Genomic DNA, 26,945 nt, shown 5'->3' on the forward strand with positions numbered 1-26,945 from the left:
CAATAAAGCTGTGTTGTTTAGGCTTACTTGCCACGAAGCTTACTTAAGCCAGTTTAGGATCCTGATACTTTTCAGAGTTCTTTCTCACTGGCTCTTGTCTGAAGTGGTATCCTACTGTTTGTTCTGATGAACTTTCCTGCTTTCCATACTATTTTTAGTATGAGGTAGGCTTTCCTGTGGAAAGCACAAAGCTGAATATGGTAGAAATTATAATTGGATTGGGGAGTGAGAAGTCTTGATAGTAAAATGTGGCTACGTAGAGCATTCCTGAACAAGGAGGAAGGTTGATCTCCTCTGTTCTTATCCTTGCAAACCTTAAAACTGGTAGTTCGTTTTTTTTATTGTTCGCTTTTTCCTAGTGCCAGTGAGCAAAGCACTTCCGTTGCCTTCTGTTAGTCTCATCAGTGCAGAGGTGAAAATGTTTTACATCTGTGAGTTCCAGAGTGTGCTTTATTAATAGTTAAGATTTCAGCTGTGGTCATGTCACAACAAATGATTCTCTCATAGTTAAATTCCACACAGATTCCGTTGAAGATGCATGTGTGCTTACTGTATGAAATCTGATTCTTTCAGAGTGACAGCCTATACCATAGCTTTTCCCCTTCTAGTTTGGTATGTAAGGTGTACAGCAGCTCTTGCCTTTGTTTCTTCTGTACTGTTGGGAGATTTTTTGGCAGTGTTTGTCTATGTTGTTTCATTGTTAGTGTTGGTCATTTCTTATTTTCTTTCTTGACCTGTGTGAAACTAGAATATTTGCTTAATCTGTAAGATTTTCTATGTCCTTTCTACATAGATTATTAGGATTATACTAAACCAAGACATTAAATTTTAGGTCGTCTTCCTGTGTTTCCAGCTGAAAAGTTTAGATATGTCTCTCTGGAGTGTATTCAAGAATAGCAAAGCTAGTCAATTGAGGCACAGTGGTTTCTTAATTCTTTTCTTTGTGGGTTCCAGTTTTGCTCTTTTGATGCTATTTTGGCTAGTTGATGTAGAAAAGAACTTCTGTTTATTGGTTCAGAGCTAACAAATCTAGAGGGATCCAGAAAAGTTTGTATGGAGATACTTGAAGATGAAAGCTGTAGGTGTCAGTTTAGCTGGTGACTTAAGACCATTCTCTCTCAGATGAGTTGCTCAATTCTGAAACACGCTTAGTAGAAACTTTCATAGTGGAAGAATAGCCAAAGGCTAAGGCTGAACTATTAATACAGATCTCACGTGTTTGCTGTAAATCAATCTGAAGAGTAAACAGTGCTTTGAACTAATACGTTGTGAAGTACGTACAGGAACAAAGTGGTTCTTCTGAGTTTGAACTGGCAGGTGAACACAAAAAGAAGTATCTATCCTTTTTCTTTCTTCCCTGTAACTTTTTTTTTTTAATTTCAGTTATCCATAAATTATAAAAGCCTGTACCTCAGTCCTCCTTGCTTTCCGGTTTCAGTAGTCTTTCAAGGGAAGACCCAGGGTGAGGAAGGACCGTGAAGCTGCAGTTTCTTTTGCTCTTGTTATTGAGAGGCATTAATCAGGTATTCTTAACCCAGGTCTCTTGAACATAGGGCTGGCTGCTAAAGATCACAGTCCAGAAGGTTCATACATAATCTGCAGAAGGTCCTTATCTTCATATCAAACTTGCAGTTTACAAAATCTTGTGATGTGGAGATATGAGTGACTTCAAGTTTCTTCATGCAATCCCTGTGACTTTCTCAGGTATGAAGGCAACTTTAGTATTTATCTGGAGTTTTGTGTCAGACAGCACTAGCTGACTGTTACCCTTGGTGATAAAAGGGCCTTACTGATAAAACACAATTTTTGGAACTCCAGGTATGGTTGAAGTATCATAGAATCACAGAAAGGCCTGGGTTGGAAGGGACCTTAAAGATAACCCAGTTCCAACCCCCCTGCCATGGGCAGGGACACCTCCCACCAGACCAGGTTGCCCAAAGCCCCATCCAGCCTGGCCTTGAACACCTCCAGGGATGGGGCATCCACAGCTTCTCTGGGAAACCTGTGCCAGGGCCTTACCACCCTCACAGTGAAGAATTTCTTCCTTATATCCAATATAAATCCATCCACTTTCAGTTTAAAGTCGTTACCCCTTGTCCTACCCCTACACCCCCCCAAAAAAGAGTCCCTCCCAACTTCCCTGTACAGGCCCCCTTTAGGCGCTGGAAGGCCTCTATAAGGTCCCAGTGGAGCCTTCACTTCTCCAGGCTGAACAACCCTAACTTCCGCAGCCTGTCTTCATAGGAGAGGAAGTAAAATATATTGGAGTTCATATGCTGATACCGTACATTGTGCAGACTTCAGCTTGTGATAGATGGTCAAAGCTCTTTCCATCTATGCATATGGATATAATTACTTACAGCTTACGTTTCTGCTGATGTTGTGGGCGGAGCCATTTTAGATAATCAGTGAGTTGTCTTTTCTCTTCCATGCTCGTCTTTAAACGTAGCAGTAGTAGATGTAGCTCTAAAGCTGATGTGAAAAGTCAGAGATTGAAAGTCTGTGCTACGTAACCACTTCTGATTCCTCCTCATAGCATGCAGGGCTCCTATGTCTTTAACACAGTGTGAAGAAACAAAGGATGTGCTTACGGGTGACTCGGAAGTAGTGCAGTGTTAGAGTTGAAGGAATATAATACAATATAATAAGGCAACAGCAAAAGGGGGTCATTTGTTCTACGTATTCTGCATAACATAGGCTATAGTGCTTACTTGAATTCTTTTTTGATCTAGAACATTTCTTTTGGCGAAAGTGTTCAGTTTTAGTTGAAATCTTAGTAACAGTGATTAATGAGCTCAAATACTCATTGATATATTCTGACTATTGCCATTGCTTGGTAACATTTTATTTATTTATTTTTGTTAACTTCACCTTTTACCTATGAGCTTTTTGATACATGTTTATCCGCTAAAATGATATTTTCTGTAGTATTATATTGGGTTTACATAACAAGGTTTTAGTAGTGGAGGGGGTGGCCTCTCTTGAGAAGAGTCTGGGGGTTATCCCCATGCTAGATAGATGGTTCCAAAACACAACCACTGCTGGTTACTGCTGGGCCCATCGGTGATTCTCATGGTGCCTCTGTGATGACATATTTATGGAAGGGTTAAAAAAAATGTTAAGCAGCAGTTGTGAGAGAGGAGTGAGGAAAAATGTGAGAAACAACCCTTGCAGACACAAAGGTCAGTGAAGAAGGAAGGGGAAGAGGCGCTCGAGGTGTCAGAGCAGAGATCCCCTAGCAGTCCATGGAGAAGACTGTGATAAAGCCCATGGTGAAGCTGCCCATGGAGGACCATGTTGGAGCAGGTAACACACCGCAGGCTGTGGAGGACCCTGCACCGAAGCAGGTAGATACGACCTGGAGGAAGCTGCAGTCATGCAGAAACAGGCTCCTGGCAAGAGTTGCAGCCCATGGAGAGGAGCCTATGGCTGTAGTAGGAGGTCTGGTAGGAGCTGTGGCCTGTGGGATGCCCATGCTGGAGCAGTCTGTTCCTGAAGGTCTGCATGCCCTAGAAAAGACCCATGCTTGGGGCAGTCAGTATTTCATGGTAGGGATCCCACAGTGGAGCAGGAGAGAAGTGTGAGGAAGGAGCAGCAAAGACAAAGTGTTGGGAACTGACCCCAACCCCCATTCCCAACCCCTTGTGCCGTTTAGGGGTCACAGGGAAGAAGGATGTGGAAGAGTAAGGAATAAAGGAGTGAAGTTAAGCCTGGAAGGAAGGTGTTTTTAGTTTTGTCTTTTTCTTGTTATCCTACTCTATTTTTAATTGGCAATAAATCGATCTTCCCCCAGCAGTCTGTTTTGCCCATGACAGTGAATGGTAGGCGATCTCCCTGCCTTTATCTCAACCCACAAGATTTTGTACATCTTATTTTCTTCCTCTGTCCCATTGATAAGGGGGAGCAAGAGCATGACTTGGTGGGCATCTGGCAGCCAGTCAAGGTTAGCCCACCACAATTATCAGATTTCTCTTTCAAGATTTAATAACTGTGGGATTACTTACAGGTGATTTCCTGTACTTTCTTCAGACATTTCCAAACCCTTACTTTTGAGGGGGGGAGCAACCTATTTAACCATGATTTCAGCCATTAAAAAAAAAAAATCTCTAATATTCTTTCTATGATGCTTGAGCTGTTTGATTGTTTTAGCATTTTAATCCTTCAGACTAGTATTTTAGTTTGTTTGTTTGTTTGTTTCATTTATTGCTAGGTTGTGGTGAATAAAGCCAAATTGTTTTAAATCACTGCTGACAATTTTTTTTGGGGGGGGGGGGGGGGGGGGGGGGTTTGACTCCCTAAAAAAATACTACAGCTGCTCAGTTATAGCTGGAAGCTAGTCTTTGACTGTCAGCTATTAAAATACTGTCAGCTATTAAAATACTACGTCAGCTGAGATGCAGTAGATTTCTTTGTGATTCATGTCTGTTTCGGTATAAGATAAAGACTAATTTTAAATTGCCACTGAAACTCATTTAAATTCTTCTGTTTAACCTTATGTTGAAAAGGGCTTCTTTGTTCACTGACAATCCATGAAATTTCTCTGCTGTAACCTGAGGACAGTAGCATGAACGGGCCTAGCATGTGTAGACTCTTGTACATCAGGTCAGAAGACAATATTCTCACAGTTGTGTAATGTATGCAAGTTCAGGATAGAGAGTTGCCACAGCTCTGTGTAGAGAGAAGAGGGTGAAAGCTTGAAATAATGCATCCTTGTGCAGTGTTAATGTTTGGATAATATGCTGATAATGCAAATTGGATAAGAAGTTTAAAACAAATGTAAAAGCCTAATGCAATTTAGTCTGCATAGGAAGTCCCCCTAGTATTGTGCACATCAAAAGATAAGTTTCACATTGTTAGATCCCTGTTCTTTCGCCCAAAAGTGAAGTTAATGGACAGGAGAGTCTGAGTTGCACAGATTTGATTCAAACTCAGTGGTTTGTTGTAAGAAAAGCAGGAGATGTAAGGGTACATACCTGTTTCTGAGGAGTCCAAGGTGCTGTATAGTTCAGTGTTGTTCCCCTTAAAAGAGGAATCGTTCAATATTCTAGTTTTATTACAATTAATATGCTGGTTATATCTAGCTTCATAACTTAAGTCAACATTTAGTATCTGATGAATGTCATAAATAACCTGGGTCCGGCAGGAAATAAATGTAAGAACAAATACACTGGCTGAAGTTTGACCTGATGTGAAAGCTTAAGTGAAGATTACTGAAAAAGGGAAGCAATTTAAAGCCTTTTATTTGCTACCTTTCTCACTCTTGTGCTATCTACTGTTGTTTTCTTTACTGCTGTGTCCATAGAGATCGAGTTAATTAACTGAGCACATGAAATGTTTTGAGTTCTCAAAATCACGATGCACACTTTGCTACTCTTTTTAATCTAGGTTCAATTTGGTTGTTAAAGCAGCAGTAGAACTGGTGGGTTATCATAGCACTCTGCTAGCTTAAGCATAATATTAAAAATACAAAAATACTAGGTTCCAAGAATTTGTGAAAGGTGGTTTTTAATAATGCTTTGTAAACTGCAGGAAAAGCTGACATAAGTTTCTGTTCGGCAGCCTACAGGGACTGAAGGTTACTGTTTGTTTGTTTTTTAGTACAGGCCAGAGTGGAAATAATTCAGGCACAAGCAACTGGGATGAAAAAGTAAATGCTGTCTCCAGTGGGGGTGGTTGAGCAGTATTGTTACACTTTTTGTATGTTTTGGTATAACTTTAAACAAAACCCTACTTTTAAATAAGTAGAATGTAAACATGTAGAATTAAATAGAAGTGAAACATGAAACAGTATATTAAAACATGCTGATCTGGATGATGGAAAACTAAATCTTGCTGGCTTTCATCCACTCACTAAAAACATGTAACTAAAATAACTAGGACTGTAGTCAACAGGTAACGTAAGCTAGACTTGTAAAGAAAAGTCAGTGGTTAATGTCTGTTTTTCTCAATAGAATTGAAAACTGTTTGCAGTCAGGAGGTATGAAAGTGGTGAGCTTTGTCTTGCCTATCAGTGTTTTATTAGAAGAGGTTATGAGGAAAACATGATCTTAGAAAAAAGATTTAAAATGCATTAGAAAAATAATTTGAAGCATGTGGGCGAAATAGTTTTTGTCCAATTACTGGCCTTGAACAGTCAACTTTATGTAGTAATGTTGACATTCTACATTATGCATACGTAGGTGTTTGATACACTGTATATAGTATATGTAAAATACTAGTCAAACTTTAAATATATATATATGTATACAGACACACATACTTGGGAGAATTTTGAAAATAAATGTGTAGTATTTGAAACATCTTAGACCTTTAGAAAGGCTTGAGACTGTAATCAGAGAAGTCTTACAGAAGATAACTGAAATCTAGTGAACAAAGATAAATCTACATAGAAAATTCCCATGTGAATATGTAATCCTCCTATGCCCGCCATTATTCAGGCAGTACCACTAAACCACAGTAATCTGGGGTAATCTCGTTTGTTGTCACCAGCAATGAAAAAGATAAAACATTGAAATGAAGTAATTCAGCAAAAAAGTGTGTGTGTTAATGTGAAAGTGAACGTATTGCCGATGCTAATTTTGATACACTTGTTTTACTTTTGCTGGCATAACATTCATATTTCAATTTTCTGTGTGTGGTTTTGTCAACGTTTTGATGTACATTCCGAAGTCTGCGGTAGGGGTTTTAAGACCTAGCTAGAGTTTCTTAGATATTACGGAAATGATTGAGCTCACAAGTGTTCACAGAGCACTGTGGTTAGGATTTGTCTGTTTCTACAGAACTGTCTAATATTAGCTGAAACAGCTACTCGACTATGTTATCAGTAGTAAAACAGTGGCATTTTAATATTTTTGTATTTTCCTGAGAGATGAGGTATACAGTCAAGTTATTCTTCCCCATTGCTTACACTTTATTTAGTGTGTGGTTATTGCCTGTTTATGTGGAAATCAAACTGAGGAAGCTTTGCAGCCATAGCAATGCAATTCTTTGAAACTATATATTACATAATTCAGTATAACACCATGTTCCTTGTTGTGAAGTAAGTCATAGTTTCTGTTAATGCCAGCAGATAATCTGACCATTTAATGAAACAGTGCCCGGTGTGTAATGAAGGAAGCAGTCTGGGTAACAAATACTAAGCTAAGACTTTGTTTAAGGAGGTTCATAATTCTTACATTCCTTCTGCTAAATAATATACATATACAAATATATTTTACTAAATATATTTGTATTTATTCATGTGTACGTATGTATATTTAATTCTATTTTACAATAAAGTAATTTGATTCTTGAACAAGTAAGTTTTCCAAGGAAAAAAAAACATTTGTCTGTAAAAATCAAATCCAGTTAATGCCTTCTCTATGCTCAAATTTTCCTTTGTAAAAGGCAGAATAAATTCTGTTTTTTTCTCTAGACTTACACTGAAGTACATACATCTTATCTATGTAAGAATGAACTCAGTGGTCCTTACGTAAGGAGTTACAGCGTCCTTGTAAAATGTTGCAAAGCTCTTGATCTGAAAGGTTAATTTATACATCAAACCCATACAGAGAAGACAAGGCTTAAGATATTCTTTTCCCCCAAGATGTCTTCAGGTGTTGAGGGAAGGTTACAGCAAAACTCTTTCAGAAATCCATTAGAAGACATCAATGAGTGCTTGGTGTCTTAGGTGCAGCATGCTTTCTGGATCTTGATCAGAAAATTGAATAATTTGAGCATGTAAGCAACATTAAAAGTCAATCTGCTTACTTGTTACATGAAGAGAAAACAGATGGTAGCCCTGAAAAGCCTGTAAAATAGCAGATGGAAACTGCCACACCCTCTGATTAATATAATATTGCTGCCTTGGCTATACAAACATGTTTGTTATGAAGATAAGTATATTATTCAGCTTCTGGAAACTCCAAAAAGTAGCTTTCTGTACCTGATCTATTAACCTTCATCAAATGAGGATTTTTCAGTCCTTGTGTACTTTGTTTTGGGATTTTTATTTTTTTTTTCAGATAATTGAAGGCAGTCTGTACTACAGAGCCTTCCTTGTCTGGCAACAGTAAGACTTCATATGCATTATTATGCTTCTCGGGCTGAGGGTATGGGAAAACGTCCGGTTCACCTAGTGGACTCCACATAGAGGAAATGCCTCAGGTTTTTCTGGTAATGTGTAAAAGCGGGTGTCTAGCTGTAGTGTGTACCACTTTATTCAGTAAAACGTAGGGATTCCCACGTTCTGTACTGCGTGGGGAGTTCCTCCAGCATCTTTCAGTTCTCCTGCTCTCTGTGGAAGCCGTGAGCTCCATACCTTTGACTGTCTGGATAGCAAGTTTGATGGCGTTTTCCCTTCATTTTTCTAAGTTCAGAGCATCCAAGTTAAAAGTGCAGAAGGGGAGGACGGGAGACAAGCTCACTTTATATTTTCCTCCTGGAGGAGGAAATGCATTGTGAATTGTGTGCTTTTTTTTTTTTATCCAACCTGCAATTGACTCAGCCGTCGCTGACAGGCATAGCAAATTCCTTTTGTTTTGGGGACACTTGTGTTTCTTGATAAGCATGTATAATATAAAAGCTTATCAGACTTCAAGGTTAGGGGAGCAATTTGCTGGAGCAATTTGTCCTTGTTATCACAGGCTTCCCTGTTGGGGAACCGCTGCCCTCTAACCTGTCTCCTTCTCATATGAAGGAATATTTAAAAGGACAAGCTCTCTTCTCAGAGATTCTCTAAATGAATTATGTAGCATATATCTTAATGTTTCTGGTTGGCTAGTAGTGCTCTTTGGGAACCATGCCGGCTTTATTCTCCCAGAACACAAGAAATTTCTTCCACCTGCTGCAGACCCATGCCAGTTATAGGAGAACTATTGTTGGGAAGTAACCCCATTGACCCCTGAGCACTGTGCTTTGTACTTCTCCGGGAGGTCAAATAAAAGGTTTGGGGAGCAGTAGTCAGTAATTGTACGAATGTAGCAGTTGAAATGCCTTATTCGTGTCGCCTTTAGCAGACAGAGCTAGCTCGCTAGTGCAATACACTCGCACCCTTACTAGAAAAAGAGAAGAAAATGGTTATTTACCCACGGTATGTTCCCAGCTTGAAAGAACATTATAGTTAACATAGGTCTCACTTGCTCTCCATTTCTGCTTTTAGCAATTCATCCCACCATAGACTTAAATTTAGTGATTTGAAGGAGACTCGTGATGATTCTGCTTTTAGTGCATTCACACATATGCTTGACAGGGCACGGCAGAGAAAGCTTGAATAATCCCCCCTGACCCTCCCACCCCCCTTTTTTCCTTCCAAGTGTACACTTTTGTATCGCTATTAAACTGCAATTCTTGAGATACTACAGTTTTGAGGGGGAAGTCGCAGGGGATTTAAAGCAACTGAAGAGAGTAATTTCAAGTAATTTTTGTACCATTTAGGAAATACTTGAAATCCTTGTGTAACCTCCTAGTGTTCAAGAAGCCTTGTTTATCCCAAAGCAAAGATTGAATCATTTTTCATGCTGTGTTACTGCTGTTGTAGTAGAGGCTGTGTATTCCAAACAGGCTGTAATACCCTGGAGTATAAAAAGGACATTGTAATTGAGAAGTTGAGGTGCAGTAGTGGTTACTGAATGTCTGTGTAATTTATAATAGCAATTGTTTTAAATTTTATGTACCAGATATAAAGACCCATGCTTGCGGATGTGGAGCAAATGAACACCCAGAGAAGTACAAGAGAACATAAAGGCACATTTTTGCTTGTGGACCATGAATGAGGAGTCATTATTTTGGCTCCTCATTTGGGCAAGAGGGTCTCTTGTGCTGGAGAGGTGTATAACGCGGGTTTTAAAGGCAAAGTTAAAAACTGATACTGTAGAAAGCCAGGACGTGATTTACAGAGGGAAGCAACATGTTCTTTCACTTAAATAAATCACTGTCTTTCTCTTCTGAAGAGCAATTAAAAGCTAAAGAAAAAATTGCAGTAATCCAGGTACTTGTTAGATCCCAATCAAGAAAGGTAGTTTGGAGGGTTTGTTTGTTTTAATGTCTTGTGCAGGAAGTGTACAGTATTTTGCCTTGTTTCCTTTGGTACAGATTTGCTAAATGGAATCACCTGGCTCTATTTATGGTTGAGCATGTGTATATGCTGTTACCTAAATGTCGTTACTTGCATTTATTTATTCATTGCTTGAATAAAAGCAGTCTTGCTACGTATTATAATGGAGTGTGGACTGCAGAATTCAGTGTTTTTTAATAAATACTAAAGCTAGAGATCCTTATGTTGTCAATACACGTAACAGTGACTTAGGTACTAAACACAGAGAGATCAAACTGAAAACGTGCTCTCTAGCTGTTTGGAAGTAATTGATTCTAATTCTAAGAAACATTTTGAAAGTTATTTTGCAAACACTAAAAGAAAGATTAGGTATTTATATTAATTTAAGAAGGTATTCACTTTGTACAGAGCATTTGTAATATTTGTGCTTAAGTCAGACACTTGAGCTGGGTGATCCAATTCAAATAATTCCTGTAGTCTGTCTTGGCCTAACCTCTATAACATCTGTGTAGCATTTTCAGTGTGCGGGGTTTCAAAGGCCCGTGTGCAAGGTCAGTTCTGTCCTCGAACAGCCCTAGTAAATAAAAGTAGTCACTAAACATAAGCAAACCACATTGTCTGCACTGAAGTCTAAAAAGTAGTGATTTTTGTGCAACTGAGCACAAAAAATACAAATATCATAAGCAGCACTTAAAATAGTTGCTATTCTCAATATGTTGCTTAGGAGCTTGATTTCTGAAATAGATGTTGATCTTTTTTGTTCTTTTTTCTGGGAAGGAGAAATAAATAACATCTGCAACAGCACGTTGCTATCAGGCAATCTGCTTAAGTTTCCTGTGCTGATCTCTACAGCATCAGCAACATGAGTACCAGCGCTGCCCAGTTTTTCTTGACCACAGGGGGAAAAAATCGATTTCTTTTTTTTTCTGACCTTTTTTTCCCCCCTTCTCTCTCCCCACCCCCAACTGTGTCTGACTTGCCTGACAGGAAATTTTCTAATTGCCGGAACAGCTGGTCGCAGCAAAAACGCTAGGGTTGGTCTTCCCTGCTAGACTTATGATCGCTCAGTCAGAAAATCTAAACATCATGGTTTCTTAGTCATGTTTAAGTTTCTGGCTCTCCGTGCTCGTTCTATTCGGGTGAGTTTAGTTTCTTATTTAAAAAAAGCTAAGGGAGAGATTTATTAGAGCATCAGTAGGGTTTAAGCTTCTACTTTCAAAGCACTTTTAGTATTTCACAGCTTTGTGATCAGTGCTGCTTGTATACAAAGGCTTCTGTATATTCTTTTCCATAAAAAAAAAAAAAGGATGTGGGAGGGAGTTTGTGTTCCTATAATATTCTGTAGAAATTTCGGTACCTGCTGACAGCCTGATTGGGAAGTTTTTACCTCTGAAAATGCTGTAATACTTACTATTTTCTCCAAAAAAGTATGAGTATAGCTGTATGTTAAGCTTTCTCACTCATAGTCTTATTTTATTAAAAATGTTTCTATTTTTAAAATTAAAACTTATTTTAATAGTTAAATTTTATGTAGTCCTTTTAACTATAAGGTATAGTTATTTGTGGCGTGACAGTTAAAATAACATGGGCTCGTTAGTATTTACTTCTGAAAATGCTACTAGGAATAGTGACACTTGTGTTGTAGTTCATGTTATGGTTATTTCATCTTTAGGTGATAATTTACATTAATAACTTACATAGAATAATTTACACTGAATTTGTATAATTTGTTGAACCTATGCATTTAAGGATAAAAGTTGTTTTCAGTTAAGAAAATCTCTAGTGACGAACTATATCTAAATCTATAAATCTACAGTGACAAACTAGTGACTGTGCACTGTTTCTTAACGATTTAACAATACATGTAATTTTGCGATGTATTTAAGAATTTTCACCGAAACCTAGATCAACTTTCATGTTTCTGCTCCTGTAAGTCTACAAATACTTCTCAGTGTAAAACTTTCTTGTATACTGTCGTAACATCCTAAGCAATGTATGTCTACTAGTTTGTAAATAAAAGGGATAGTAATTTGACATCTACTGGCCTACGTACTGGTTTGAACTTTGCAGTAAGTGTTAGAAACTGAAGTCTAATTTGCTTGCTGTAACTGAAACAGGACGTGAATGTAAAACAATAGAACATAGGGTACGGTATACACAGCTTTTTTAAAAGTGACCCTATAAAATAAACATTTTTCTACTTAGCAATGAACTGTAGTTCTTTACCACAAGCAAGGTGAAAGATATTTCTTAGTCTCTGATCAAAATTGACACTATTTTATCTGCCTATAGCAATTTGGCTATATTGTCTCTAAAATTCTATTGATTTTTAAAATGCTAGACAGTACACCCTGAGCGAAGGGTTTTCAGACCATGTAAATTTTAGAATATATTATTGAATAAAAGCAAGATTCATAGTTTTCGTAGATTAGTACTAAATACATTTGTGGATCTTTCAGAGTAGTTCATTTAATACAAAAAAAAAAACTTTTAAATTGCAGTGCTCTTAAATGCCAGTGCTTACAGAGGAACAAAGCTTGTATCAAAGTTAGTGGGAAATGAAAGTTCCACCCAGTGAGTATGTTTTTCCAATGCTGACGTGCACAATCTGGTTCATGAGATAATTTTGTGATGTTTGATCAAAAGAGAATGACATTACAAAACTGTTTTTGGTGACCAGCATCAGGCTTTTAAAATTGTTATGTGTATTCCTCATCTTTACCTGCTGAACAGCCTCACAGTTCTTTCGGGTAGGAAGGAGTATGGTCCTTTCTTCTGCCCCAGCCTTTGTGTTTTCAGTCTGAGGAGGAAAAGTATCTTCAAAATCACTCCCCTATCCTTGGCCAGTCACGTTTATCCAAAGAGCCTCCTCATCTATCCATTGATGCAGTGCTCTGAGACAGGACTTGTTCTTCAAACTCCTGTCTTGCTTCATCTGAAACACCAAAAGAATGGGAGGAATTCAATCTCAGCAACCAGGTCTGTGGTTTCCATTATATGAATGAGTTGACTACCTGGAACAAATGTGGATATAGACATGTTCTGGGACCTTAAAACTGTTGTAGTACGCTAGAAAACCATGAATGGAAAAGAGCAGAAGGTGCAGAGAGTAAAGAAGAGGCGCCTAAATACAGTGACTTTTGTTTATAATGTCTGCACATTTTTTATCTTGGAGACTTCATGTTTCTGTTGGTTTTTTTTAGTTGTTAAATTAAGCACTTGTTAATCAAGTTTGCTTTTAGGAAATTGTATTGTTTCTGCCAGGTAAAAATAATAGATACCATATGCACAAGTAATATGACGTCAATGAAATTGAGAATTTTTCTAATATTTTTTAAGCATTTTTCCATCCTAAAAAGAAGCAAAGTTTATAAATTGTGGAAAAACTTTTTCTGACTTCAAATGTCCCCGTTAGTTACAACTTCTCTGATCTTGCTTTGCTAAAGTACTAGTGTAAAAGAGAACGTACACAGAATATCCCTAAATCAGCTTAATTTTAAGCATGGCAATGCTTTGTCTTTTGTTGTATTAGAATAGTTACTACTTCAGTAGTAGCTGTTTTAACCAGCTTTTTAAAGCAATTGTATACTTACAAGAATTTAAATACATGCTAGGTCTGTTAAGTGACTTGAATTTTGAATATTAGTCACAAATATAAGAATTGGTTTTATGCCGTGGTTTACGTCAGTGATGTTGCTCACTGAAGTGATGGGAAGTTATGAAATAATTGTTGGACATAGATTTTTTTTTTTCAAGGGTAGTTTTGAATTTAGAGGTAGGACTATAATGAGTATAGAATATGTGAATGTATATAGAACATGTCTGAATTTTTTTAAAATAGCTACCATAGTGCATTCCTCACACTTTTAACTCCCATTTTTAACTTAATAAAGATTTCCATTAGCTCTAATACAAGCGGTAAAAATACTGGTTTTCAGTTTGCTGGCTCTTCTTCAAAATGCGTAGTTCGTATGGATTTTATTTCTTCAGGTAGCACTGAAAATTCATTCTACGTTCAAAACAAGCTAGGAAAGTAAGTGCATCTAGGAGACTTCCTGACTCAAGGGAGGGGAGGAAAAGGAAATTATGTATATGAGCTGCGGAGCTGTGCCAGCATTGAGTCATCCTTTTGAAATCACTTGATATCCAATAAGCTTACTGTCCTTACTGCTTCATGTAACTTTAGAAATGAGGTTTAATATCATAGAAACCTTTTCTGAGATACTGAGTATTTGATTACAGGAATCAACGATATTTTGCCCGTGATGGTCAGAAAAATGAACTCTGAGTACAATGAAGGTTAACAGAGTAGTAAAAGGAGACTTTCAACAGCAGTCGTTGGAGTAGCGTTAAGTAACTTGGTGGGGAATCCGTTTTTGGGTGTTCGTCCTTACCTTCACTTGTACTGAGCATATGCATGCCTTGAAAACAGTTATCTCTTTCGGGGAAGCAAAACTTTCCTGAAAAAGACTGAGGGAGTGAAAACAAAGCTGCTGCTTCCTTAGAGAAGATGGAAAATATCCATGTAGCTTACGTAGCTAAGACAAGTGAAAGCTGAGAAAAGCAGTATTTTTGCTGCTGCTCAACTTTGAAGTGGAAGATGAAAACTACAATGAGCTCTTTATTCATTGGATTTGCTTTTTGAAAGTTGTATGGTCAGTAGTGTAAACTGATAGAGCAGTGAGTTTGTTAGTTAAGTTAAAATTCATTGAGGGCAATTGAATAAATACACTCATTGAACGGTCGCTATAAACTGCCCTTTGCGCTTTTAGAAATGACTATTTCCTGTTTTATAGGAAAAAGATGGCACCCTAACACTATTGAAATATTTGTATCTTTATTTCAGTAACTTATTTTTAAAATGTATTATGGGGCTGTCTTATCTGGAAATATGGCTGATCTTTGAGGGAATATTCACCAATGCTGGTCTGACATAGTTGTGAATGAAGGTAGCAGAAAGGTTTTCCTCTCCTGCAGAATCTGGGCTGTACTGACATTGTGATTCCAGAAGCATGAACTTCCCTAATGGTGATTCTGGCTCTTTCTCATCCATAAATTATCTCTATTACAAAATAAGCATATTATATGAAATTAATTTTAATTTCAAAATGTTATTTTAAATGGGAAATATTAATAAAGTGGTTCCCGAAAAGCGTTTCATGGAATCCCACCAGCATTTCTTAGTGCATTAACAGTGTCCTTTTAGTAGGAGATTTCTATTTTAAGAATACCTAGACTGACACAGTTAAGTGCTAAATTTTGTATTAGGAACAAAGAATTTTGCATGAGCTGGGGTGCTGGACATGGTGATGGTGTTTACCATTGGAAAGTGGTGACTGGGAGAGGATGAGCAGTGTCACTTGCCACTCATCTGAGTGCAGCCTCGGGATCGGTGCCTTGGTAAGCGCAGTTCTCGTGGGTCTGAGCAGGAAGATATGGACTTGGAGTAGTAGGGGTCTATGTCCATTGTGAGCCCAGCAGTGATGCGAGGGCTTCCAAATTAACATTAAAAATGAAGTTTATCAAAACCAAAAAGTGATTCGGGAAGACCCTTTCAAGACCAGGGGCTGGGAGGTTGCTTTACAGTGGAAAAAAAACACTGAGCTAACCTTCACTTACCTGAAGGGGGAAATTAAGGCATAGCTAAGCCTGCAAGTACCTATACGTAGAAGATGCTCCTGATTGCACCTTCTTAACTCGATTAAAAAAGCAGGACAGAATTAACAGGTGAAGGTGAAACCTGGAAATGCTGAAATCGGGAATGTCAGTATTGAAGTTAATTTCTCCAGTGTTACTTAACCTGGTTTAGATATTCTGGATTCTCTTTAGATTAAAATCTTTGATATAAAGAACCAATGTATTTCTGATGAACACCTGTATTTTTAGATGAAAGTTCTCTTAGGGTTGTTGGAGATACTGTGTGAAGATAGGGGTATTCTGCAGAATTACAGATACACTGAGAACAGAATTTTAATCATTCCTTGAGATTAAAATTTGTTAATCTGTTTATCTAATGCCAAAGTCTTAACGCCACTTTTACCGTTTTTGGTCAGCGTGTCAACAATATTTGCTGTCCAGGAAGAAGTTTTTTGTATACAGGACCTATCTAAGGATTTTTTTTTTGCCTATGACTGATTTCTCACCCACTGGGTTTTGATGAACTCAAGTATGTGTAAGCCATGTCTGTCCTAGTCATCTGAGCCTCATTACATATTAGAAAAATGTGGCTTATTTGAAAGCCCTACTGATAGGGAAGTTGCTTCTGAATTCCAAAAGCAAACATACCATGGTATTTTTTTGTCCAGAAATCGTTGTAACATTCAGATGTTATGTTTATTTAAAAGCATGAGGGTCAGTCTTATCCCTGTTCCTTCATGTCAGTTATGAAAGCTTCCATCTCTGTTAGACACAGGAGGGGATGTTGCCTTTTTCTTTCTCTCAACCTTGAATTTTTTATTCAGGTGTTACAGATTTGACGGTGTATTTCGTGATGTATTTCATGTAGTCAGCAAGTGTGCAGAAGGAAAATTCTTTTGGTCGGTGCTTAACTGCCTGCCAACTGAAATTCACTGCGGCTCCCAGGAGGTTCTCACCAGTGCCTAAGGAGAATTAGTTTTCTGGGAAAGCAAACAAACACGCGACCTTGTTTTGCAGTCACTGCTGCCCCTTTTCTTAACTGAATACGGATGCTGTGTGTTATCTTTCATAATTCCTTCCTGATGCAAAGGACTCAAGTTAGAATACAGTTGTTCGTCCTATTTTTTCATAATGAGAACTTGTGGGGTTTTCTAAATCCATACCTGATTTACTTTCTTAATAAGGAAAAATTTCTTGGAAATCTGTTTCTGTATTTAATAGAAGCTTTCTAGTAGGTTTTGGGTATAGTGATAATCTTTTTTTTTTTTTTTTTTAGCATTTAGCTGTTCCCTTTTTTGTTTGTTATCAACTAGAACACTCATTTTATACAAGAACAGGCATCAGAGTCATTAAAATTGTAAAGCTAATTATTTTGAAACTAGTTGAACACTGTAGTGTGTTAAATATAAATGTTCTTGCAGAAAGTCTGAAAGTCTTAATCTACAGGCACTCAGCATATACTTGTCTTTGCTCGTGGTATTATAAAAATAAACTGCTTGTTATTCTGCACATAGCTGACCACAAATGCATTTAAAAAAAAAAAAAACACGCTGTTATAATGGAATTAACACATCCACTACTCAATCTCTTTGTACATGCATATCTTTGTTAGAGATTTGATGTTTGGATATCTAGTTTTTGATCAGCTTTCTGTGTTTTATCTGCTTTCAATGTAATTTCACTGAAGTTGATGGGAGAGAGTGCAGTGAGTCCTCCTGTTCGGGGTGGGTCTGGTTTTTTGAGTCACCTTCTATTTGACCTGAATGCTTAGGGTGGCTTAGGCTATAAACATTTCCTTGTATTTCTTTCTTACCTTTATGGATTAATGTCACTTCATGACTTTACACCCACTAAAAGTCACCTATGTGTGAGCAATTTAAATATACCATTTAAATATAATTTACCATTCCATTATACTGTGGCTGTAAAAGTTTACATTTCTGACGTAGCTGCTGCTTTTTCCCTTTGGTGTAGTGTATATGTCACAATTAACTTATGCTTCCACTACAAGTGTGTACTCAGATCTTCGTCACTCATTGTGAAGCTAATGAACTAATTTGTCTCTAAACACTTAACTCTTTATGATTACATATTTGAGTTATTAAAAATATTTATACTCATATTCATACAATCTTAAGTACCCAGAAAATGAGGAATCTGTCTTCCAGGGATACCTTTCCTAAACAAACATCCTCTAAGTGAACATAACAGTGTACTCGTTGATGTTCTTTTTAAGTTAATTCATATCTAATTTTTACACAGCTTTGAAAGAAAGGTAACTTTCTTGGTACATTTCCAGTTTCTGTCCCAGTGTTTTGGAATTTGTCGTGTTTGTCGCTGTCCATGTTCACACTGTGCTTATGCATTTATTCAGGAATCTGAAACTGAGAATTTTAGGCAAGCAGGATGCCTGTGGTATTTCCACATGCTGATGCTCCGTATTCCTGATAGCTTTCCTCTCCGTCATGTGAATAAGGGCATAAGTCTGTTTCTGGGCCGCCCATTCAGATGATTCAGAGTTTTCTGTGCAGATGATTTTGTCCGCATCAGAGCATACACTTAAATATTTTTTAATTTATAGTTGGTTGTTTCACTGTTCTTTCATTTTTAAAGTAAAATTTACGGACTAAGCATGTTTCTGGTTTTTAAAGTACTGTTCAAATTCTAATTGGCATTTATTATATTTTTCTAAATTTATCAGGTTTAAGTTGTCCACAAGAGCATATCACACATGGCACTCTCAACCCTTGGTTGTTTTAAGTATGTGTTTGGCAACTCTTTCTCAAAACAACTACAGACGGTTTAAGCCCAGATGCCAGAATTTGGTTTATGGACCCCCTTTTACTTGTTTCTCCTTTCACATCACTGTCACGTTATGTTCAGCTTCGTTTGTCCTCTGTGGCACCTGCAGTGAGGAACTGAAAGTAGAGATAAAAGGGCTATGTACTCTTTTTTGCTGCTATATTTATTAGAAAAGAAATACAATCTGTGAAAGCGTCAGAATTACTCAGAGCAATAAGGGAAGTGGAAATTACGAACCTGTAAGTATGATAGGAATGGTGTTGTGGACCAGCCCTAGACCAGCCTGATTTCTTTTCATTTTTTCTGAGGTGTATGTTTCCAAGATCAAGGTCTGCAGATAAACTGACCCACATCAAGCAAGCAGTGTGTTATGGCATCCAGTTCTGCATGGGTTACTTCTTTAAAAACAGACCTGTTTTCAGATCTGCTGCTGAAAATTCAGAAATCCAAAGGATAAATTATGGGAGATTCCACGTATAGACAAACTCTCATTTTTCTTTTGATTCTCAGGGCTTTTTCATTACTACTGAGAAATGTTTAACTAGTAAGGCTCTTCTGTTTCTACTTCCTTTAGGGTTTGAAGTCCAGCTTCCTTTTAATATGTTATCTAGTAGTTGTTCCTGTAATAAGATCTCAGAAACAAATACAAGTGTTTTGTATTACAGCAGAGTTAATTAATCAAGGAAATTAATATAAATTAAAATACTAGAAGTAAAGTAAGCATTCAGTATTCAATAAGTACTTAAAATAAGGAATAAAATACGGAATTTTTCCAGTGATGCGCAATAAAAATAATGGCCTAATCCTAAAAATGGTTAAATAGCTTTTCACTGCTTGCTTAGAAGGTGTGTATATATTTTTTTTTTTCTTACAAGCATATCTCCTATTCCAGTTTGCATCTGATTCCTAAAGAGAAAAAAAGAGTCACCCTTGCGGTTGATGAATTATAAATTTTCTTAGCTTTTCTCTTTTAGATTTGATTCGTCTGTGGAATATAGTCCATTCAGCGTTCTTTTCCTGTGTTTGTATTCCTGTGTACAGACAGAAATTGTGAGGTACATTACGAAGAACTTACCTATACTGAAATACTGACCAGCACAGTTCGGAGTTGCAAATGATATCAATGCAGGAAGTTATTCTAAAATAGTGATGTTTTATATTCATACTCAAACTTGTTTTTCACTGACTTCCCGTCTGGGACAGCGTTGATTTAACACTATTATACTGTTAAGGAAATGTTAAGGAAACTTGGTGTAATGTTACCTTCTGTTTGTTTCCTTGTGCTCTATATTTAGTTTCACAATAACGGAAGCCAGTAGCAACCACTTTAAGTTGACTAACACAGCATATGTTATTTTTTATATTAAATGTGTCTTTCTATGGCAGTTTTACTTTACAGTGTGCAGAAAGCCTTAAGAGCTGTGTGGCTAGAAAAAGAAAAATTTCTTGGGATTTCTATTTAGACAATGTTGCAGTATTAGGCTTGAGAAAAGGGAGCTTTCCAAGTTTATAAATAACAGAAATAAAAGATGGGCAGTAATTATAACTGGATAATAACTGCTGTAATTATAACTGGAAGGAAGGGTCTGTCTTACCGCTGTAGCAGCCGAAGCACTGATGAGTGAGTCTCTGTAGTGGTGTGAAAGCTGTCAGGGAATGGAAGAAAGGAGAGGAGGACCAGAGTCTTTCAGCATCCTATATGTCATCCTATTTAATTTGAGCCCATCACGAGTCAAATGTTTTTTTCTAAGTATCTCAGGAATGAGCAGGAATGGAGAAAATCAGCAAATTAGGGCAAATTCAGCACTAGACTGAATGGCTTCTCTTTTGGACTATACAGTAAGACAGCAGCTATCAATTACTATAATTAGTGCTGGTGGCTGAGAAATAGCCATTCCATTTCTGCAGTGTGAGAGGCTTATATTTTAATTCAGGTAGATAATGGGTACAGTGAGGGTTAATTACTTTGGCATATAATTCTCATTTCTATAAAAGGTTGAACTTTTGTATTTTTAGCTGCACTTGCAAAATACTGTTTAGGTTAAAATAACAAATGTTCAGCAATTATGTAGAAAGAAGAGGAAACTGCAAATCTGTGGGTATATATTCATCATAAATCTTGCTCCAAAGCATATGTTAAGGACAAGCTATTAAAGTAGGATATGATCTGAGTTCCCGTTTGTTTAAAACTGAGTTATATTAGGTCTGCCTTATAAGGACTGAAAAGTATCTGAACCTTGAGAAACTGTGAAGACTGGAAGTATTCACTTAGCATCAGGAATGTGAAGTGGTGTTTTTTAAGAGGGTGCCCAAAATAACCACTGGAAAGTCTGTTACATAATAATTGCATAGCATTTGAAAATAATTTTTGTTTGTTTATAGAAAACATGTGAATATTCTTTTCTTTCATGTCTTTGTTACCTTTTGTGATGCTTTTAAAACAACGTGCATACCGGATCAATTTGAGTCCTTGAATCTGACTAGATAACAAGAAGATTGGAATTTTTTTGTTTACTTTCCGAAGACTCCAAAGGAGTTAGTAGGTAAAACAGTTGAGCTGAAGCAGATCAAAGTGTACAAAGGAATATGTGCTTAGCAACCTGTTCTATTGTGCTAGTCCTCCCCTGGGATTCTCTAAGATTGCAGTGAGGGGTTTAAGTAGTATGTTATCCAGTTGATCGCATGTTAAGTTAAAGCATAAAAATGCTGATACCCACCAACAGTAATTACTTTCTCAAGTAGAAGGAACCAACATTTCTTTCAGGCTCTCTAAAGATTCAGGTTTGAGTCACTGATCGAAGTATTCATAACTTTCTCTTGAAAAAAGGTTTGGGATAGATTCTGACATTAGGAGCAGTACACGGCATACGTGCACGCACATGTGGAGTTTCGTCTGTCTTACAAGAGACTGGCACCTGTCTTTATTGGTGGTCTTAGTTTTTGAAAAATCTAGGTTCTTTTCATTATTTTTTTTCACTATTTCATTTCAACAGTTGCTAGTACATTCTGTGCATTCTTTAAAAGCGTACGTTGGAATTATTTTTATATATGTGAATAGATGTGCGTGCTCAGGATTTGTTGTGTGCAGTTTGTTTCCAAGTTTGGTTGCTAACCTTTTGAAAAGAGTCCTTTGAAAGAAAAACAGTGATCTAGAAGTATGTTTCAGTAGACATGTATGGACAGTTACTGTGCATTTGTATGTGGTATTAAAATGACTGTACAAAACTATAATTTTAGCAATAATTCATGCACGTAAATTTTGCTGAATGCTTGAAAAATATATAAATGAGTCCTGCAGAAGCACAAATTTAAAATGCTACGTCTACTCCTCTGTCACTAGAATTAGTATGTATTTTGGTACATTTATATCAAGGGGAAGATCTGGAGCAAGAAAGACCTTACCCTTGGTGGAAGAGGGATGGGTTACGTAGTACTTAAAGTGGACATATGTGAAGTTCATCGGCTATGTCGGGATGCACACATGAGTGCTGAGGGGAGCTGTCTGATGTCACTGTGAGGCCACGCTTGATTATCTTCCAGTTATCATGGCAAATGGGAGAGGTGTCTGAGGACTGGAGGAGAGCTTATGCGACTCCTGTCTTCAAAAAAAGCAAGAAGGAAGACCCAGGGAACTACAGGATGGTCATCCTCAACCCCTGAGAAAGCAAGGGAACTCCTAATCCTGGAAACTATTTGTGTGTGTGAAGGAAAAGGTGATTGGAATTAGTCAACATGGATTCACAGGGGTGAAATCATGTTTGACCAACCTGATAACCTTCCACAATGAAACGGGTAGGCAGATAGTGGATATTGTCTACTTTGACTTCAGTAAGACGGAAGACAGTCTCCCATAAGATCCTTAAATAGAAAACAATGAAGTATGGGCTCAATGAACAGACTGTGGTGTGAATAGTTCTGTACCAGGGGTAGAGTAACTCCATGCAGCAGCAGTGGGCCAACCACCAGCTGGACAGATACTTTTGCAGGGAAGGACCTGGAGATGATGGATCCAAGGTAAACGTGAGCCAGCAAAGTGTCCTTACAGCCAGCACGCTGAGGGAGGTGATCCTTCCTCTCTATTTTGCACCGAGTGCCATGTCTAGTTCTCGGCTCCCCAGTACAAGTGTTAAGAGAGCTACTGGAGAGAGTACCGCAAAGGGATACTAAGGTGTTTGAGGGACTGGAGTATCTGTCGTGAGGACAGGCTAAGAGAACTGAGATCCTCGGAGATCTTTAAAAGCCCCCTGGGCAGCCTGCTCTGGGTGTCCATGTTGAGCAGGGGGGTTGAATATGACATCCAGAGGTGCCTTCTAACCTCAACCATCCTGTGATTCTGTGAAATAAACCTGAGTTCCTCATTAAGTAAAGGGAAGGTATTCTTAGTTTTATTTTATTCACTGGAAAGAATAGGAAGGGAATGCACAAAAAGTTGAAATTGTTATTGGTGTATTTATCATAGAAGTTACTTAAGCAGCACTGGCTGTAAGTTTGGGTCATGTATAATGCCTAGATAGTTGTTTAGGTGACACTGATAAGAATGCATTTTTTCTTGCCTTTGAACAGTTGCTGATAAGTTTTGAAATTCTTTCCTTGTGTGGCAAGGAGTGTTGCTTTTCAGGGGATTTTGAAATTTTTAGTAGAAAATACAAAATTAAGTGAAGACCAGAAAATGACTAGAAGGTCCACTGCCTCATAGTCATCCTCATTCAAGCGTTAAAAATGAACACCTTCCTAAGAGATCTGGTCCGCTTATTACATGCTTTAAGAGAACTAAATTCTTAAGAAGTTTTGTTTTTCCACTTCTGGGTTGTAAATCTGGAATGGAGATAATGAACCAAACAACATGGGCTTAGGCACAAAAACTTGGGTACTGCTGACTTGTTACTATCAACTCTGTTATTGTCTGGGTTCTGGTATGTCTCTAAGGGATTAAGCTACATGGTCACTAAATTAATACTACCTTTTGTACCAGATAAATTTTTTTTTTTTGTAAATGCCTTAATTATGGGAGTGGTATTGCTGAATGTTTTATCTACTTTGGGGAGCGTATAGTTGGTTAGATTCAGTAGCACTGTTATTTTTTAATGTATTGTGAATTTATAAATGCTTCAGGAAGATGCACCACTAATGTAAATTTACTCACCTTTCTTGCTCTGTCAGGAAGAAGGAAATATCAAAGAAATTGCAATAACTCATCACGTAAAGGAAGGACACGAGAAAGCAGACCCTTCACAGTTTGAACTTCTAAAAGTGCTCGGACAAGGATCCTTTGGGAAGGTTGGTAACAGACCTCTTGTGGAGTAGTATTAGGGAATATCATATCGAAGAGTGTTGAAGAATTAAATATTTAGAACAGTCACATTGCATTAAGGCAATGTTGGTGGTCAAAACTGCTTTCTAAATTAGTGCTAATTAGTGCCACCATAATCATGGCAGGTCTTCTGAAGTGGTAAATTTATTCTAGTTTGTATGTAGACCTCCGAGATGCATGGAAAATTTGACTTGAAGTAATCAGATATTCACTGTTAAAAAGGAATGTCATTTTGCTTTAACTACTTTTCTATGTTTGAAGGGGACAAGGTTTGAGAGGTTTTTTGGTATGTAATACTAGTTGCTAACTCACAGGTTATCACCAGTACAGAAACTACAGACAATATATTTTTGTAATACATTGTAATTTTAAATAATAAATTTTAGGCAATGATGGTCATTGAAGTAACAACTATATACTGTGGCATTGTTCATGTTAGGCATTATCTGTCAGAATTTGGTTAAGACACAGTATAACTGGATACTTAATTAAAGTTCTGTTAAATACTCGTTCTCTGGCATTTTAGTGGGTATTCTCCACACCAAGATCTCAATAGGTGTATGTGGCCCATACCTTTAGTTGTCCAAATCAAACTCTAAATGAAACATTAATTTCTTGTGACAGAGAGATATTGAGAAAGAATAGAATTTACAATGAAAAGCAACAAAGCTTTTAAGTCCATTTTTAGCCTTAATTGAAGTTCTGAATGTAGTGTTAGCTCTCTAGTATGTTAAACCAATGTTAAACCAATCTTGGATATTGGGGAAAATAAGAATAGTCAGTTTGCTTCTCTTGTAGCAGAAGAAAGTTACTATTGATCATGTTATTGAAGCAGCAGTTCAAATTAAGCTTGGAAATCTGGATGTTTATAAACTACAAAGTTTTGTACTCAGTCTAATGAGAATACACTGGAGAAGCCTGATGGTCATTTGTGATGTCATTTGATTACATACAGAACGAAGATCATAGCTTTTATTTGGAAATCTTCAAATCAGGAGAAGTAAGTCATGCAGGGGCAAGGAGATGTAAGCTAATGAAGGATGATTTCAACAATTCCTTTGGTTCTGTTGATATTACTAAATTTAATGCTATAACTGCCTTTTTTCATGTTTTGAAAAAGCAAAAAAACTACCTAGCTGAGATATAATGTAAAAATGCTCATCTTGTCCTCAATTGCTTTAGCATTTAGAAAAAAAAAAAAAAAGACGATTAGTGTTAATTCTTTTCTAAAAAGTTTAGAAGATATTGCAACTACTCCTTCAGTTTAAAAGTCTAATCTATATGTTTTTCAAGCGTTGTTAATATGAGGGATTACAAAAACAGATAAAACTAGTCTCATACAGCACATTTAATATTCTCATTTACCACAACATATCTCTGTGCTTTTTCATAAATTACTAGAAAACCTGTGGCAAGTGTATATTTCGCATTTCAAAATCAGGAATATATCTGCATCTTAGGGTTATTAAAAACAACTCCACTCAAGAAATCAATAAAAGAATTTATACAAAAGAAGGAAATGAAAGACACTTTAGTTGAGGCTGGTTTTACTTTACTGATACATGCAAAATTCAAACAATGCATATTAACTACGTTTTTGTGAAACAAGGTTGGTTCTCACTATTTTATATGTTGCTAAAATGAATTATTAAATATTATTTTACATAACTTTGTGGTTAGACTTCTGCACACTAATTTATTTTCATATCAGGCAACTACTTCATTAGCACTTTTGTTATACTATCTTATAAATTTTATTAAGACAGAGCTACTTAAAAGGTTAACATCAATAAGCTTATTTTTACAGAAGTATGTGATTATAAAGTTGAATTTTGTTTCAAATTTTTCATCTAAGTGAATCCAAATTCATCCTTCCCTTTACTCACTGAAATCAATGAAGTTAAACCAGAATTAATTTGGCAGATTTTGCCTTGAATGAACCTTTTAGATTATGAAATGAAGTAATAGTATGTAAAAATGCAAGGAAATTTCTATTTGTACTTTGCAGAATCTAAAGAGAACTTTCAAAGAAAGAACTAGTAGCAGAACTGGGAGGAGTAAACTCAGATTTTATACCGAAGTGTATTCATCTGAGTTACCTTTACTTTCTTTTAAGAATTCTTTTTAATTTTCCATGCAGGTATTTCTTGTCAAAAAAATCTCAGGATCAGATGCCAGGCAGCTTTATGCAATGAAGGTATTGAAAAAGGCCACCTTGAAAGGTAAGCACTGTTAGGGGCAAGAAGGTAGAGAAATCGTAGATGTTACTACCAGAAAATAATCTTTACACACGGGCTATTCTAAAGATTGTATCTTAGAACTTACTTCTATCAAACTGCTTTGTGTAGTAAACCCACAAGGATCTAGTAAACAGTACAATGTTGATATTAAAGGGGAAAGTAGGTTCCGTCCTTTGCCATGTTAAGTGTTAGGTCCCTCTCATTGGTGGTGGTTTAAAAGAGTAGTTGCATTGTATCTGCCACCTGACTTGCTACTGAGCTGTTATCTGAAACATAATATCCTTTCTTTTTTAACTTGCTGTGTGTCACAAATGAGACATTTAATACTGTTTGCTCAATTTACATTGAGGTTACAATATTTAAAAATGTATTATGCCAGTTCTTTTATTCTAAAATCTCTAAGAAGAGGAGTTAGTTTTCTGTATATCAGTACATTTTCCCAGAACTTTTGACACTTGCTCTTGGATGTAGGGTATATTTGAAGAAATATTAAGTTGTCTTAAGCTAAATGAGCAAAAATTAGTTTTAAAATGAGTCTTTAAAATATTTTGTTTCTTGAGTGGTCACAAATGGTCACAAATGGTATCAGTAACAAAATATGTTCAAACCTGCACAATCTCAAATCTGTCCTGGAGAATTCCATAAGATTTTTGTTTATAGTAAATTAAAGTGATCTCTAACTGCTTAGCCAGAATGTGTATTTATTGTTTTATGTCATTGTTTAATACTTCAGTCTATTTGTATTGTTTTTTAAGTCACAACTGTACTAGAATTGCAATGATAATCTTGCCATTGCTCTGACAATTTGTGGAACTTCACCTGTGTTATTGATATAATACTGATTTGCAGTTTTAACATGTTTTAATCTGAAAATATTCACAGATGAGTTGTAAACAAAAACTTCATACTTGTATTGAATTGT

At 36.8% G+C, this 26,945-nt stretch overlaps 1 protein-coding gene and 1 long non-coding RNA gene across 6 annotated transcripts in view; one reads left to right on the plus strand and one right to left on the minus strand.

Moving 5' to 3' along the window:
- Positions 1-26,945, plus strand: part of RPS6KA3 (ribosomal protein S6 kinase A3) — an 84,826-nt gene that overhangs the window by 13,749 nt on the left and 44,132 nt on the right. For 3 of the 4 annotated variants that reach the window (XR_013945022.1, XM_080576381.1, XM_080576380.1), the window contains exons 3-4: positions 23,633-23,749; positions 25,924-26,005. Coding sequence is in view for 3 of the 4 variants with exons in the window: in XM_080576381.1 (XP_080432507.1) it covers positions 23,633-23,749; positions 25,924-26,005 (199 nt within the window). In the remaining variant the exon portion in view is untranslated. Of the gene's footprint in view, positions 1-19; positions 11,173-23,632; positions 23,750-25,923; positions 26,006-26,945 lie in introns of those variants that run through there. The other variant, XM_080576382.1, reaches the window with a different exon arrangement.
- Positions 4,269-23,623, minus strand: LOC308187950. 2 transcript variants are annotated; one of them, XR_013945024.1, is made up of 3 exons: positions 18,710-23,623; positions 11,854-18,588; positions 4,269-11,823 (listed from the first exon to the last, which is right to left on the minus strand). It is a non-coding gene; the product is annotated as an uncharacterized lncRNA (long non-coding RNA). The 2 variants fall into 2 exon arrangements; XR_013945025.1 differs by having other exon boundaries at positions 11,854-23,623.

The sequence above is a fragment of the Anser brachyrhynchus genome, assembly GCF_964034855.1.
Source record: "Anser brachyrhynchus genome assembly, chromosome: 1".
NCBI lineage: Eukaryota > Metazoa > Chordata > Aves > Anseriformes > Anatidae > Anser > Anser brachyrhynchus.